Source organism: Oryzias melastigma, linkage group LG9, assembly GCF_002922805.2.
Source record: "Oryzias melastigma strain HK-1 linkage group LG9, ASM292280v2, whole genome shotgun sequence".
Classification (NCBI taxonomy): domain Eukaryota; kingdom Metazoa; phylum Chordata; class Actinopteri; order Beloniformes; family Adrianichthyidae; genus Oryzias; species Oryzias melastigma.
The window spans coordinates 28633735-28649941 of record NC_050520.1 but is presented as its reverse complement, the minus strand read 5'-3'; the positions used below and the strand labels follow the sequence as shown (position 1 = coordinate 28649941).

The window sequence follows — 16207 nt, the reverse complement described above, 5'->3', positions numbered from 1 at the left end:
AAGACTTTTTAGACATTTTCAAGGCCCAATGGAACAGAAATTAGAACCTATCACACCACAAGTGGAGCATACTAAAAAAAACATGCAGCAAAAATGTAAAAAAAAAAAAAAAAAGCAGAAGAGATTAATTAGTAAGTAAGTCGACAGTCAGACAGAATCCAGTCTGTTTGCTTTGGACTCACCATCCACTGTCCAGCACTGAGATTTTGCAGAGCCCCGGCAGCTGCCTCCAGGGTATTGTAGTTCTGGCTCTCCGTCAGCAGAGATAGGTACAGCCTCACCACTTCTGGCTGGTACAGCAACTCAAAGCCTGCAGGGGGACAGACAAAAAAAGCAGAAACACCCTGGTTAACATCTTTGGCAAAAACGGGGCCAACAACTGAAGGTGCCAGACCGGTGCTGAGGTTTATCTCAGTCCAAAAGAAGCATCCTTTGGCTGAGTAAGAAGAGAAGAAGAGAGAAGAAAGCTGGATTTGAAGTAACGCACAAACTTCTAAGTGAGATTAGAAAACCTTGTTGCATAGTGGAAAATTGCTACACAAATTGGATTACAGGGTGTTGGGCAACTTCTTAACACAGCAACACATTTAAACTTTTTTTTTTTTTTAAAGAAGCACAAGAAAGATGGCTTGTAGTTTCACCTACAACAAAATATTAACAAGGGAGGATGTTTGATCTCACAGTCAGAAGCTTCATATAACGTCAGGCTGATTCATTATGTTTCTGTTAGAACAAACAGAACCGTCAATTTAATTTGTTATTTACAACAGATTCAACAACAATGAAAAGCAGGCGATTACAAGGTCACATTGAGCTGATAACCACTCCAAAGGAAGTCATGCATTTTTTATGGCAGGATTCCTTGCCCTGCAGGAGGGGTGGGGGACCTCCAAGAGCTCCGTTCTTTGTTGAAATCTATTTTATAACTTCCCCGTGTTTCCTTGAAAAATGTAAAAGGATGCTTAGTCATGTCTTCTACGAGATTATGAGGCATAAAGCTGCAGGTAAAATGAACACTTTCATAATCCGCTGTCACTCACGGCCTTTAATCAACTCATGCAGGTCACAAGTTGGCAGATGCTGTAAAACCGGAGGATAACATCATCCCTAGCAGAACTACAGACCCTTTATTATCCCTTTAACAAGGAATAGAACGTTTGAAATTGTAGTTTCATGCCTTTAGATTAAACATTTTTACTGTTTTAAAGGCTCCATCTCTGAATTATGCAGAAAAAGACCAACATGAGCAATGAGCATGTTTGATGGGTGTCCATGTGCAGCAGACTCTGCATATTGTGGGGCATATTAAAAAAAATAAAGCTGTAAAATTTGAAAAAAATTAGGGTTTGGTTGATATATATATATATATATATATATATACAGTATTTTACAGAAATGATTTATTTTTGCACTGAGGAGGTAACAGCAACACATAAATGTACATATGTGCCTCTAAATCCACACCTAACACATATAATTTGCAGAGAGGGGAAGTCTGGAGGACTTCTCGGATCATTTCCTTCCCTGTAGCGCTCTCCTCCATAAGATCAACCCTCCAGAATGTGTGTAGGAGGAGCCGCCAGATTGGGCGAATGTTCGTGGAGGTGCTATTTGAGAAATCTTTAACCTATTTTCAAAGAAGTAAACAAAGATTTTTGCAAAACTCAGTTGTAACACAGGTTTCTTTAGGGGCGACACAAACTGGGGGGGTGATACAGCTAACCGCACAAATTCTGCATGCGCCTCACATTGCTTGAAGTTCTGGTGCACATTGAGCGGAACGAAAACCACCAGGGCTTGTTGACAGATGTCTAAAGTTTGCCCACATTCCAGGACCCCACCTTCTGTTTTAAAATCTCACTTAACAAAAACATATTTCCGCGATCTTGGACTTCCTCTGTTTTTCTATGCAAAAAAAACCTCCACTAAGTTGCAAATGTATTGAATAAAACACCTAAAACGTTGACGAAAAAAGTCGAACCATTCCACAGCTATGGCTGGAACTTATTTTGGTTGATGCAAAGAATTTCTTTCCCTCAGCTTTCTCTCAACATTCAAAACCGAGGGCTTAATGTCAGCAGCATGTCCCTCGGGTCCATGCTGATTAGTGCTGGCCAGTTTGGCCGGCTGGTTGTCAGTTTGCACGGCAGAATTACAATTTGGGCAGTGAGATGAGCCGTCAGTGTGACGTGACTCTCAGCCCTGCATCTGTGATGGACCAAAAACATGATTAAATTACTTAGATGTGATGAATCCAGTGTTGGTTCACTGGAGTGTGAGCAAGGGAACCTCTCAGATTCTGCTTTTTTTTCTCGTTTAAATTATTGAATGCAAATCTCATGCTGTATTTAGTACAGCTCTGATCCCCTGGAGTTGAAAAATATACCTCAATATGTATATATATTTTATTATACTTAAATATTCATATCTCAGAGGAGTTGCTGGAGAAGACAGCTGTTTTAAAGCAAAGATTCAAACAGTAAAAACAGAAAGAACTGAAATACATGTGTGGTTTTTACTGTTTTATGTATTAGGACAAAACAGTGTGGGAGGGGGGACGCTTTGGGTTTGTTTTGGAGAATCTGGATGAGTGTGAGTTCATGTCTCAAGCATGAAGTTCTTTTTTTTTTTTTTTTTTTTTTTTTTTAATCATTCCTGATGTTTCAAAGTATTCCAGAGTCAAAGGTGAACCCATTAGCTTGACAGCTAAAGTAAAAAGGGGTCATGAAGCAGGACAATGAACCAAATCAACAACCAAAGAAATGAAAAAGAAAAGAAAATGAAAGTTGGGAAAGAAAAATATTATAAAGTGACTTTCATCTGACTAAAATGCTGTGGCAAGACCTTAAAAGGGAAATGAATAAAAAGATGCTTTTAGGTTTAAAGTCCCACTCCAACTATATTTTGTTATTTAGTAAAATTCCCAGGAGTCTTTTAATTATGACTGTGCAGTTTTTAGCCAAAATCAACAAGTCTGTCATTTTTTAAGACATATTTTAGGCACAGCAGCAGTAGCTCATTAGAAACACAATTTTGGGTTGTGGGCAGGACTGTTCACATAGAGTAACCCCGCCCCCTTTCCCTCTGGATCACTGAGAGCTCCTGTGACCTTGTAGCCCCAAGCTAGTATTAGCGGCGCAAAATAAATGGCGAGCAAGATCGGACAGTTATGAGGCCAGACGCCAGCTTGGATTAGGAAAATGAATCTGCGTAAGACTATGGCACGCCCAGTCAGTATTTGCGTCACTAGCCCCAGGATTTTCTAGCATCTGGTTTTCTGATCCAACTTCATTTAAATTAAAAAATACTCACTCTTTTAGAGTGTTTACCTGTAATAATAAGCTTGAAAAACATAGTGCTGTTCATAATAAGAACAATATAAATATCCAATCTCAGATCGTGATACAATAACCGATTCCAATCGAGTCTGACTCTGAGTCCAATCATGTGATAGGATTGGGATATCCCTAATTAAAACTATGGAATCCCCAAACCGTTATTATTTTACTCAATGTTTTTCTTTGTTGGGTCATAGATATAAGTAATGTTTTTAAAAGAAATGTGTTGGAGTTATCGACATATTAGTATTTATTCTTTGGTTTTCCTGATACATAAAAGGCAGAATGAAAAGTAAAAGCCGTTTGTGTATACATGCCTGTACTTTGTTTACTCCTCAACAAACTGGAAAAAGAGCAAATACTTGCCTAAAAACTGTAAAAACACAAATCTAAATACTGAGAACAGCCAAAAATATACCAAACTACCATGTGAACTAGTTTCTACCCCTTTAATATGTATGGATTCAGGTTTTCTTATAGGTAAAATATGAGCCATACTGCACTAGTATTTAGAGAGAACATTCAAAGTTAGTACAGTAAAAAAAAAGTCACATTTAACTTAAAAATGTATTTGTTCTACAAATATTTTTGCAAGCTCTTTCCATTTATAAACTAGCTGGCAAACGCCCTTCAGAAACCACAAACCACATGGTTGGGCAAAGCAAAAGATACAAAAATATGCTGTAAATTTAACATTACAGACTGGCTAATATCAGTGCCAGCTTCCTGAGAGAGAGTCCTTTTCCAACACAAGCACATCACACACAACTGCAGGCTTCTTATGAGACTCCTGCAGAGTTTAGATATACCACCAAAGGACACAAACAGTCGTTCGGACCCAGCTCTGCCGCACACATGCACGCAACAGCGAGCCCAGCTTGTGCAAATGGAGGAAACACTCCTGGGATCTGAGATCTTCCCTAAATGAGGTGGTAGGGGAGGGAGCAGCAGGTTGTTTTTCAAAGCAGAAAATGATGGCGACAACTCTTGCAATTGAGGCAAAGCTCAATTAGTGCCCCAGTACCGGAGATAAGAGGCATGTTGGCGCTGTGAAGCACGGAAACTGGGTTAGGAACAAAGTTAGATTAAAGCGATTTAGTGATGTTTAGTGCAGCATTAATTGGGTTCAAGTGGCTTTAGAGTTTCCAGCAACTCAAGAAAAAATGTTTGAGTGTGACAGGACGGTAAGTAATGACAGACTGATGTGTTGGGTACATATTACAGCTGGGCATCACTGCCAAATACTGAGTCAAGACTTTCATTTACAAGTTTACACATTCAACATGATTTGATTAATTATTAATAAATTGTTTAAAGTTTTATCCGTTGCAAATTCTGTTTGATTAAGAAAACAGTTTTTACACAACTAGGTTACTTGAATTGAAATTCTTACATCTATTAATAACTAACTCAAAGCAGATTTTTCTGAAAAAAACTCAAGAAGAAATAACTTTCAAAAAGAAACAGTTGACAAATGTGATGCATTTATATAGAACTTTTATAATGATATGGTTGATTCGATTAACAACTTGCATTAGACAGATTGATCTAGTTGGATGTAACAATATAATTCAATTGAGTCAATTAATTGTTACACCACTAGTAAAAACTCAAGTGGAGTCCAAACTGCATCCAAACAAAACAAGGTCTCTAGTTATAGTTTCCTAGGATTACTGGGTCAAATGTCCTCGGAGTGACGAGAAATGAAGGAAAGTTTTCTAGTTAAAATACCTCATTCTTCTGGTCTTCTTCCACATCTACATTTTTTAGACCCAGCTGCCGTTCTTGTCCAGTTTGTGTGCAAGAGTTTTGGTGCTAATGAAGACTTTCCCTGAGTCCCTACAATGAGCTGTCTCAAAACAACTCATCATTAAAGAAAAAAAACAGAGCTTATCCTCAGAAGAATGACAGTTGTGGCTCTGAAGTTCATTAAAAACAAAAAGGTGAGCATGGGACCACATAAACAAAACAAGTAAATTAGCAGGGAAATGGCGGGGAAGCTGGTAGAAGCCCTTCAAAAGTTGAGACCGGAGTGCCTAGTGTTTGTTAACAATGCTGCTTTGATGTTGCTGTTGTTGTTTACAGCTGCTTGGACCCGCTAAAAATGACTGGTGTTAACAAACTGCATCCGTTTTATGCTACATGATAGCTAATTAGGATAAGATGAATCAAAGTTAATGTAATTAACCTGAAAGAAGTACAAGTTGCTGTCATAGTTGGATTGCTTTTTGGTCTTCGATTATATGAGAGAGGAACGTTAGAAACATTAGCTTAAATGAGCGCTATAATGGCGCTTTCTAATGCCGTCATCACTTTCTGCCAATCAACGGGTGACAACAGTGGCTCCGCCCCATCCGTTCTGTTCCACTCTTCAGTGGACACACAACCAATGGCGGCCCCCCAAAGAGGTACGGTTCAGTACTGTTTGATAATGGAAACGAGGCTTAGGTGGTGAAGTTTTCTCCTTCATTTACTCCTAATAGCAGCTGCTGATTTAAAGGTGGTATTACCTGAAACAAGCATTGACAAGTGCAGTCATCCCTCACTACAATGTGGTTCACCTTAGTGCAATTCTGAATTGTGTTCTCCGACCTGATTGGATGTGTACAATTTTCAACCAATCTTCACTGCATGCAGCTCATTAAAACTAAAGAAATCTTTGATTGCGCGACTATCTTTGGTTTCATTTGATAATACAGGACTTCTTTTTCTATGAAGGTTTAAACTTTGAGAGTTTGAACTAAAGAGAAACATGAAAATGTCCATGTCTATCTGAGAAAAGTGGATGAAGTGTGTAGTGCAGATATCTAGACTTATTGTAATAAATGAAGACTTCTCAGGCGATTGTGCATTTTTAAACCCAAACACCTTCTCACTGTCCCACATTTATACACAATTTCTAACTTTTTTTGTGATTCCAACATCCTTACATTCATCTTGTCTGCTGCTTTGTCTCATTATTCATAATACAATGTGCTTACGTCATTTACTCCCTTTGGTTCGCTGGAGAGTCTGTGGAGCATTCACATTAAAGTGAATAGCAACAAGTGAACAAAGACTGTCGTTCTGAAGCAGACCAGAGTTTTCTTTGTGCGATCTGCAACAGAGATTAGAAAAGCTGTCGAAAACACCTGTCGAATGAAGGAGACTCCAAGGAAACAAACTCAAGTGTGTAACAGATCTGCCAGAGTGAATGCACACCTATTAAGCTGTATTGTATTCACACGATGTTTAAAAAGAATTATCCACCAACCTTACTTTTAAAATGTGCAGACTGAATAAAGTTTGAGAGCAGTCAAAGATTGGAACTGAGCTTGCCAGTGTGATTTGATCAATCTTCTGTTCATAAACTTGGATGGAAGACAGTAGATAAAGAAGAAATATTCAGAGATAGCATGCACCTCAGGTGTAAACTGTACAGGACTACTGATGTGTTCAACAAACATGCTCTTAGAGCAAGAAGTATTTCTTATTTCTTTCAAAGAAGAAAACAAATGTTGTTGATCTCTTTTAATACAGACTATGGGTGTAACAATTAACTGGCTTAATCAATTAATCAATTTACATTCCAACCAGATCGATCCAACTGAGGCAAGTTGTTAATAGAATCGACCAAACCATTATAGAAACATTTCAAAATGAAATAAATTGATTATTTTTATATTGGAAACTACCATTTGCATTGATGCACAGTAAGTTTATGTTGCTTTAATGTAAAAACGACTGCGTACCATCACAGTGCACAAACACACATGTAATGGCGGCAAAAAAAAGATCAATCCATCATTACAGTCCAATGTGTGGAAACACTTGGAATTTTACAAGGACATTCAACCATATTGTGTGATAGAATAATAATTATGTTCCCTCTGGATTATTTTGATGTGATATAAACAACTTTATGAGTCTAAAATGTGAATGGATTTGACATATTTCTTGTTTGGACACATTTAGGCTCAGTTGGTTGGGTGTTGGGCTGGCATGCAGGAAACCTTGGTTTGCTTCCCGATGGCACAATGAATTCCATCCAGTGTGGGTTCTTAGGGAAGATCCTTCCCTCTACTTCCTAACTATGTAGCCACAAGGAGACCTACAGCCTCTCAGCTCAGATAAAATACAGGATTGTGTCGGGAAGGGCATCTGGCATAAAACTCTCTGCTAAACAACTTGTGCAAAAGTTTATTTTTTGTACCGACCTCTTGACGATGAACAACAGCATCTTACTAGGAATACAATTTGGAAAGAAGCACCTGCACTATTCAGTACCAGGTATCTATCTCTGAGTCACACTGGGGGAATTTTTGGCTAAAGATGTCCTGGATCAATCTTAGGTCAGTGAACTGGATCGAATTGAATTGTTTAAAATGAACCAATATTGAATACTATAGCGCCAACCACAAATTATCATACGAAAAGTTAAAATTTGTAGTTGCATTCCTAGTACACATGCATAGAGGTGCAACAACCAAGTGCGTTAATTTGACAATTCCATTCATTTTCATTCAAGAGAAGAACCTTAAAACATGTTTTTAGATGTTGACTTTAGATCCACATAATCTGCTGAGTGTAAGACTTTTACTTTTTGTCCCACTCTTTCTTTTTTACAGTTTTTGTAGTGAATCTGCTCCTTCACATATATCATAATATAAACATGTACTATTTTTTTTAAATACATTTTGCCAGACAAATAGAGACAAATGCCTGCTTTAGCTAGTTTAAATCCTTTCATTTCTTAATCTGTGAGGGAGGGATGACATTTCCTGTTGCCCTCCTCACCAAATGGTTCAGATCTGCAGGAGGACAATGTCCTTCCAATCACCCCTTCACTCAGGCACCATCCAGACGGAAAAGCTTTGTTTGCGCTCTCATAACTGGTAGGTTCCAGCTGGAGATTGGCATCTCTATGGGAGACCCCGGGGCAGAACACATTAGCATACCCAAATGCTGCTTGGCCTTCGTTTTCAGGATGCTGGCATAAAGAATCAAAAGGTGGCCACTGGCCCATGTCTTGGATGGCCACACATTAGCTTTAAGCCACAGAAACGTCTGGGCATAACCGGGGTGGTAGAAGAGTTTGGGAGGGAGGTGGGCAAGCACAAAGAAAGTGTGCAGTACAGACCTCTGTCACTCATTCTCTGCCCTCTCCCTGCAGTTGTCCTGCTCAGAACTATCACAAGCCTGTCAATAAAAGCTGGTTTCCTACTATTAAGTATAATGGGAAGCTTTGCAGCAAGCTGCTTTTTGCATTGATGGGGGGTACATCCTCCTTCCTGTGCAGATTGCCAAAGGAAGTCCTGCTGAGGGCATTGAGGGAAAAGAAGAGCTATCGGGAACGGTAGAAAAACCTGCTGATTAACTGACACCAGATTAACTGAACAGTCAAAAGACCTCTTTGACCGAGTCTTTCAGAGAGTTCAGGTTGTCGTCATAGTGAGTCCCTCACTGTTGAGCTGCGTTGGATTTGATTTTCTGTGGCTCATCCAAGAATGTGCCTTAAAGGAAACCAGCGTCTCTGTGGATATACAGTGGAGACGTTGCAAGTGGCTGTCATCAGTATTTCCTCCCAGTCAGAGAGAGAAATTATTTTTCCTTCAGATGAAAAACCCATTAGTATGATACTTTTTAAGGTGTGTTAAATGCAAAACATTTAACAGTAGGCAGGTTAGCACTTTCAAGCTTTACCTAATGTTCCAACAGTGTCACTAAGAGATTGTAGTTGATATTTAATAGATTTATTAGCTCTTTTTGCAAAACTGAAAGGAACTGCAATTATTTCAGTTTAGATTCAGCAAAAAGAACTGTTTTCATGCTAACAGCACTTCTTCCTGTTATCAATTAACATTTGTTTTTCACCTGCTGTTGCGGTTACGGCATCTTTATAATAAAGTGAGATAAAACTGCTGCTCCTGTCACGAATGTTGTTCCTCAAACCTTTTATGTGTTAGTTCTTCCTGGGATTTTGGACAGCCCAAGTTCATACTGGATTTCTTTCGTTTTGAGCAACTTTGTAATAAAGTTGGAAAGCTGAGATATACAACAAACAACTAAAGTATAAAAACACACAATATAAATTGTTGAAAAGCTTAATATTATAATTTTATAATTGAAACTCTCTAAAAAACATTTTTTAAGTTTAGTATTTAGCCTCAATTTAATTTATCTTTTACAATGTAGCTCCCATTTTGTTACAAGTAAACAATAAATCCTATTTTTTGGTTGAGGAATTGCTCCCTCGGTGTGAATGTGAGTGAATGTGTGTGTGATTGAGGCCCTGCGACAGACTGGCGACCTGTCCAGGGTGTACCCCGCCTTCGCCCATCAGTAGCCGGGATAGGCTCTGGCACCCCCCTCGACCACGAAAGGGAAGAAGTGGACAAGAAGATGAATGAATGAATGAATGAATGAATGAATGAATTGTTCCCTCAGTGGGCTCCTCTTTGTGTACAGCTGTTGAAAAGAATCTGCAAATTACCAGGCCTAGCTTTCATTTTAAAGATTGTGTATTTTTATATACATTATACTAAAATAAAGCCAAATTACTGTATTGGAATTTGTGGAAACACATGTGAAACATACTTAAGTTCAATATTTTTTCTACCAAAAAAGCCAATGAGAATCACCTTTTGTAGTAATTACAGAAGTTCATCCAATCCATTTATTCAGTAAATGTAAAATACTGAAATTTAAAGATTTAGTTGATCAAAATATTTTAAAATCAATGTATAAAATACACTACAATTGTCTGCCACACAATATTCAAAACAGTTTTTTTTAAGAAGTACTTATAGTTTAAAACGTATAGTTTAACTTTCATCGTGTGTTCAATGGACATCTTTGTACATAGAGCCCAGAAATGGTCTGAAAAATAACTGGAGCTACGCATTACCAAGCAAGTAAACGGCAAGTACAACCACGTGTACACACATTTATATAGACTTTTCATTGAAGGTTTCTACTTGAACACGTGTTGATGAGGGCAGTGTTAATGCAGCTTCACAATCCTAATTACTTCCTTAACCAATATCCTTTCACCAGCCTCTTCTGCTCATTGCATATCTCAGTGAATGTCACACAGGAACCAAAACTACTCAACATACTGACAGAAACTTTCAATAAGCATGGAATGATCATATTCGGGATGGGCAATACATTGGTGCTAGTATCGGTGTTGGACAATATTTGCATAAATGAGAGTATCTGTATTGGTCCAATATGAAAACATCCATTGATATTGCTTTGACTGTTTTCAGATGCACTTTATTTTTAAATGTGTACTTGTTTCTAAAAGATCCTTGGCACTGGGAAGCTTATGTCTACCATCATAGTAATTATTTTGACTGCTTTAAGGTATATTCTATTTTTGTTAGAGATACATGTTGTTCCTAATAGATCCCTGGCAATGGGAAGCGTATAGTTTACAGTCATGTCTAACAGATAATGAATGGTCTGAACGTTTTCAGATATATTTGTAAAGTTTTAAAGAGTCGCATGCTGTTCCTATGAACAATTTTTGGTATTGGGAAATATTGGTTTTTGGTCACAGTTGCTATGGAAATATCTGTTATTAGTATTGGATGGAAAAAATGATATCCGCCCATCGCTAGATCATATACAGGCAGGTATGAAAATCACCCTACACAGAAACACTAACCGATAATTTCATGTTGGTTTGAGATAGTCGAGAGAGACCTGCACAAAAAGGTGCAAGATGAATTTCATTTAGTGGTAATGCACTGAGATCAGGAGCCTAAAAGCTAAATTGGCTGCTGAGGTTGTTTATGGGGATCTTTTTCATTCTCGCCTCCATTTGCCATAATTTCCTTGCAACTGGCAAAAATGATAGCTGAGGGCTGCAATTAGTGGCCACAGACTGCTAGTTCTGAGCGCAGCAGCCCCAGCTCCGTCGGGCGCTCAAGTGTTTCAAGTGGAGAGGTGCGTATGAGTTTGAGAGTGTTTTCAAATGGTGCCTGCGTGCATGTCCGCTGCTGAGGCTGAGGAGTGTATCAGCATCACGTTGAGTGCCCGCTCTCCTTACCCAGGCAAGTCACGTCTTCACACAGCCACAAAACAAAACTCAAACTCTGGCAACAGCAGGAGGCTGACGGAGAGAGAGATATAGAAGGAAACGAGGAGGATGGGAGAGGAGGAGATAAGCACAGAAAATAAAAGCAAGAGGCAGATCGCACAAACAAAAACAGATTTGTCAACGCTTTTTGTGCCCTCTTTCGGGGTTTCGGTCGCTCACTTGAGAATACAGATCTGAGATGCAAGCTTAAAGAGGGAAATTCCACCTTGCAGTTGATTCCCAACATGCTTTATGTCTATTTTTTGACAGAATAATTGCACATCAACAAATATGAGACGGCAAGTAAGAAGAGGAAAGGAGCACATGGAGAATGAGAAACAGTGAGACAGGAGAGAAATGTGCAAGTTTGGAAAAAGAGTATAACTACAATAAAACGGGAAAGAAGCCATAACTTTAAAATATATAGCTCATAAGTAAAGTTTACTGGGGAAATGGGGGGGAGAGTATACCAATTACAGACTTTCAATACGAAAAATAATGGAGGAAGTTTAGGCTACAGCCTTTTGGGTGCTGGGGGAGATGCCTAGACAATTACAAAAACATATAAAGCAATAGAGAAAAAAGAAAAAAAATTATCAGTGACATAAAAGAATGAGCTGTTATTAAGAAAATGTTTTAATGGATGTGGTGCAGAGGTAGAGCGGTCAACCTCTGATTGGGGGATGCCTTGACTGCCTATGTGTCCTTGGGCAAGACCCTGAATGCTACATTGCTACTGGAGTTTGGCGCCATGTACGGCAGTGTGGCTACCATCATTATGTGAATGTCTATGTGTATCCCGCCAGTATTTGGGATCATTTGTGTGAGTTCGAAGAATTGACTAAAATGGCACCAACCAAATAAAAGTCAATTTAGTTGCCACTTTTTTACAATACAGATGCTGCCATTGGAGCAAGACGACATTAGCAAGCAGTGATTGGTCCAGATCAGTCTGAGTCAACATTTGTATGGCAACCACTCTCATCACTCAGGGTTTGTTGGAAGTCCACACAGAATATGGAAATAACTAAAACGTTACTATAAAAAAGCTAAGTATAGCAGGTAGGTCACCAAAGTGAAATGGTGAAGAAGGTGCTCCTGGAGTCCAGTGAAATGTCGTATTATCACATTTCCCGCCAAGCTGACCCCGCTTGTTTATTTATTTATTTGGTTTGTTGTTTCAAATACGCAGACAAAGCTATTCTTTCACATAGAGTAAATTGGATTATAAATCTGTCGTGCACAGCGCAAGAATAGAGTGTCTTGAGCCAGCAATGGTGAAAGAAGAGAATTATGTCTCAAGCACCTTTTTTTAACGGCTGAAAATGTGGTGCCAGATTATTTCTCTAAAACAAATGACAACACATTGTTAAATCAATATTTACCTCCTCCAAGAGTATGCACTACTTTTTTCTTCCCATTCCTCTTCTGAATGATGGACTCTTTGTTTTTTTCTCAACACTAAACACTATCAGAAGAAAAGCAGAGACGCATGACGAGCACAGTGCTCCAACTACTAGCATGATGGCCGTGGTGAAGGTGGTAAACAGTTGAAGGATTGCCTACGTCCATCTTTTGTTCAAGGTTCCCTCTTTAGTTTCTCCAGAAAACGCTCACTAATGCTCCGTTTTCACCCCTCTCCCCTCCCAAACACACCATCTAATAAACAACATCACCCCTAAAAGCAACATAATGTTATCTTTATGGTGAAGGACATATCTATCTGTATCAATGTAGTAAAAACAAAGTATCTGTGTGTAAAATCCGATTGTACTGGCATGCTTGTGAATTTAGGTTTGACTGTGCTGATAAGAGTCTAATAAATAACAGCGAGGATGAGATTACAGGATGTCACCACCGACTCAGATAAACCAATCGTCAAACATGCATTGAAACGCAAACCCTTTGTGATTAAAAGATCCAGACAGTATCTCACAAAAGGGATTACAACCCCCATATTTCTGTGCTGCACAAAACATTTCAATGGAACAGCAACAATGACACCACACTTTGATAGTCAGTGTAGAGCTTGTATAACACTTTAATTTTGTTGCTACCTCTTTTTAGTAGACATTAGTTCCAGAGTTGGATTAACTCAACCAGGCATAAAGATCTCTAGAATAGCAGGTTACCAATGAAATGTTTTCCTCTATAACTACAAGGTCTAGAAATATCTTTGGCCAGCCCACCAACTTTGAGTTTTGTAATTATTGCATGATATTTGAACTAGAGAGGTAACGATTCGCTAGCCACGGTTCGGCATACAGGTTTACCATGGATACTTATGGCGAAATATTTATGCTTTAAAGTACTGTATATATGTTTTATCGAACATATGTTTTGAAACTTTTCAAAATAGTAATTTTAGGCTCTATTTTGTTATTTTTTCCTGTTTTTTTTTCCTTTTTACAGATCCTAAAAAGGATTCGAACCGTGACCCTTAAACAGTGACACAATCCGAACTGTGAGTTTTGTGATCCGTTATATCTCTAGTTTGAACCAATTTTGACCTAAACCCAAAAGTAGTAAATGTTGCAGTTCCACAGAAGACCACTGGGTGCTGGTGTCAGAAAGGAGAAATGTCCCATTATTTCTAATGTAAAAAAGCCTGAAAATAAAAATGAGAATAATCATATTTATTTAAAAACTTTTGGGATGTTCTAACTTTATGTATTGTTCATCAGAAACGTGTGTTTGTAGGAGTTTTTTATTCTTTATTTTAATTGGCTTTGTTGACTTTATTAGAGCTCAAACTTGTTCAACATTAAGAGTGTGCTTTCTTTAAATTTGAATATGGATAAACCCAAACATGGACACAACAAAGCTTTGAACTTCAGTTTCATAATTGATGTCAACATACTTTTGGATTTGAAACCTCTTAGGTTATAGAAAAAAAGTTAGAGTCCCATTAGTTGTCATGCACAGAGGTGTGTGAAATTTGTTCTCTGAATTTGCCCTGTATCCTGGGGGAGCAGTGAGCTGCAGACACAGCTGCGCTTAGGAACCATTTGGGGGTTTAACCCCTCAATCCTACCCATCAATGCTGCATGTCAAGCAGGAGGCACTTGGTCCTATTTACTAGAGTCTTTGGTATGACTCGGCCAGGAGTTGAACTCACGACCTTCCAGTATCAGGGCGGACACTCCTCCACAAGGCCACTGAGCTGAACCCATAAAAGCCATCTTTGTCGCAAAATACAGTTAATTCTTTTGGTAATATGTTATTGTTAGAGGTTACAGCTTTAGCATGACTCACACAAATGTAAATACAAAACTGATTTAAAAGTAAGTATTTTGTGTCAAGGATAGTGACGTCAGATCTCAAAATCCAAACTTAAACTGTTTACTCTTTTAGGATCCTTTGAGAAAAAAATTCCCAAACTTTAAGCTCCAACACTTTGAGTAGAAACTAAAAAGAGGCAGTTTAATCAAATTTTTCCCTGCTGCTTCTCAACTTTGATGAAAACAGCAATCCCAGGGGTGCAGTTGTGGCTTTCTATTTTTACCCGATCGATATTTCCTACGGCAATAGCTCGAAGTGGCAGTTTGAATTGTGCATTACCTAATCCAACGTTGTACGCTCTTTCAAAAACTGTCAGCACGCCCAATAGATTAAAGTTTCTGCTGCTGAAACTGGAGACGGCGTTCGTGTGCCAACAGGGCTGCTGTTGGAACAAAATCCAACAGCACTTCCTCCTACTCTGTTGGACTTGTTCTCGTTGCAAACTTAGCACTATGCTCCAGTGACGGGGCTAATCATCTCAGAGCCTGATGTTGCTGTGAATCCTGGCATGACTCGAGAGTCCCACTGCAAGTCGTAGGAGGTAACATAGGAGAATATTTAAAGATGAGGAAGTTTCAGGGACATTAAAGGCAGCTGAGGGGGTGGAAACGCTGTTAAATGTATGTACTGCCATCAAAGAAGTCTTGGGACTCCCTTTACTTTGCCAGAAATAGTCATAAACAAGCTACAATGAATCAAAACACACAAAGTACATAGTAATCTGTAAGGATTTCACTCTACTAATTATGTGTGAACAACTACTCCACTTAAGACCTCCAAGGAATAGCATCATTACTCTGCAAGCCTCTTTGTACTTCCAACAAACACAAGGTGGTCTCATTTAAACAAACCTCTTGCTTCCCCTCATTTGTTTTTGTACGTCTTGCTTTGTAATTACTTCTTTATCAGTAGATGCTATCACTGCTACTCACGACAATGAGTGGGGCTTTGGAAGATGAGGTACAGTAGCTAAAATATCAGTGGCAGGCTACGGGCTATTCACATAATTAGCCCTTTTTCCTTTGTTGTTCTACGCTTATTATAAACAACAAATGGAAGAAAGTCACTGGGACAGGTGGGAGGCAATTTAGCTGAGGAAATTACAAAATGGGCTGTGGAGAAGCTTTTAATATGCCCACCGGTTGAAATGTCAGGTTCTGCAGATATATTTTCACCAACGAGTGGACAGAAAGCAGCAGTGGATTAGCTATCAATCAGACATGGCAGATTCTTAGTATATGAAGCTCTGGGAAATATATTAGCTAAAAGAATCATGCATAAAGCAACTTAGGAAAGACTTCCATGACAACAAGCCTAATATTAGAAAAGGCAGAGGGGACATTATCTAATAGATTTAAGTTGGTTGTTTTTGCATTTTGATAGTCCTTGGGACTATGTTTGAACAGAAAAAGGTTAATAAATATTTAAACTTTTGTGTAATTTAGTTTGTGTTCATACTACTGACTGAATATGAGAACTGGATCGAGTGAGTGTGACATCACCCATTGAAAATAACTAACTT

General features: G+C 38.6%; 1 protein-coding gene across 12 annotated transcripts in view; it reads right to left on the bottom strand.

The window, feature by feature from the left end:
* Nucleotides 1-16207, bottom strand: part of arvcfb (ARVCF delta catenin family member b) — a 257678-nt gene that overhangs the window by 16067 nt on the left and 225404 nt on the right. For all 12 annotated transcript variants that reach the window (XM_024275037.2, XM_024275042.2, XM_024275027.2 and 9 more), the window contains one exon: nt 183-310. In XM_024275037.2, coding sequence (XP_024130805.1) covers nt 183-310 — 128 coding nt within the window. The remainder of the gene's footprint in view (nt 1-182; nt 311-16207) is intronic.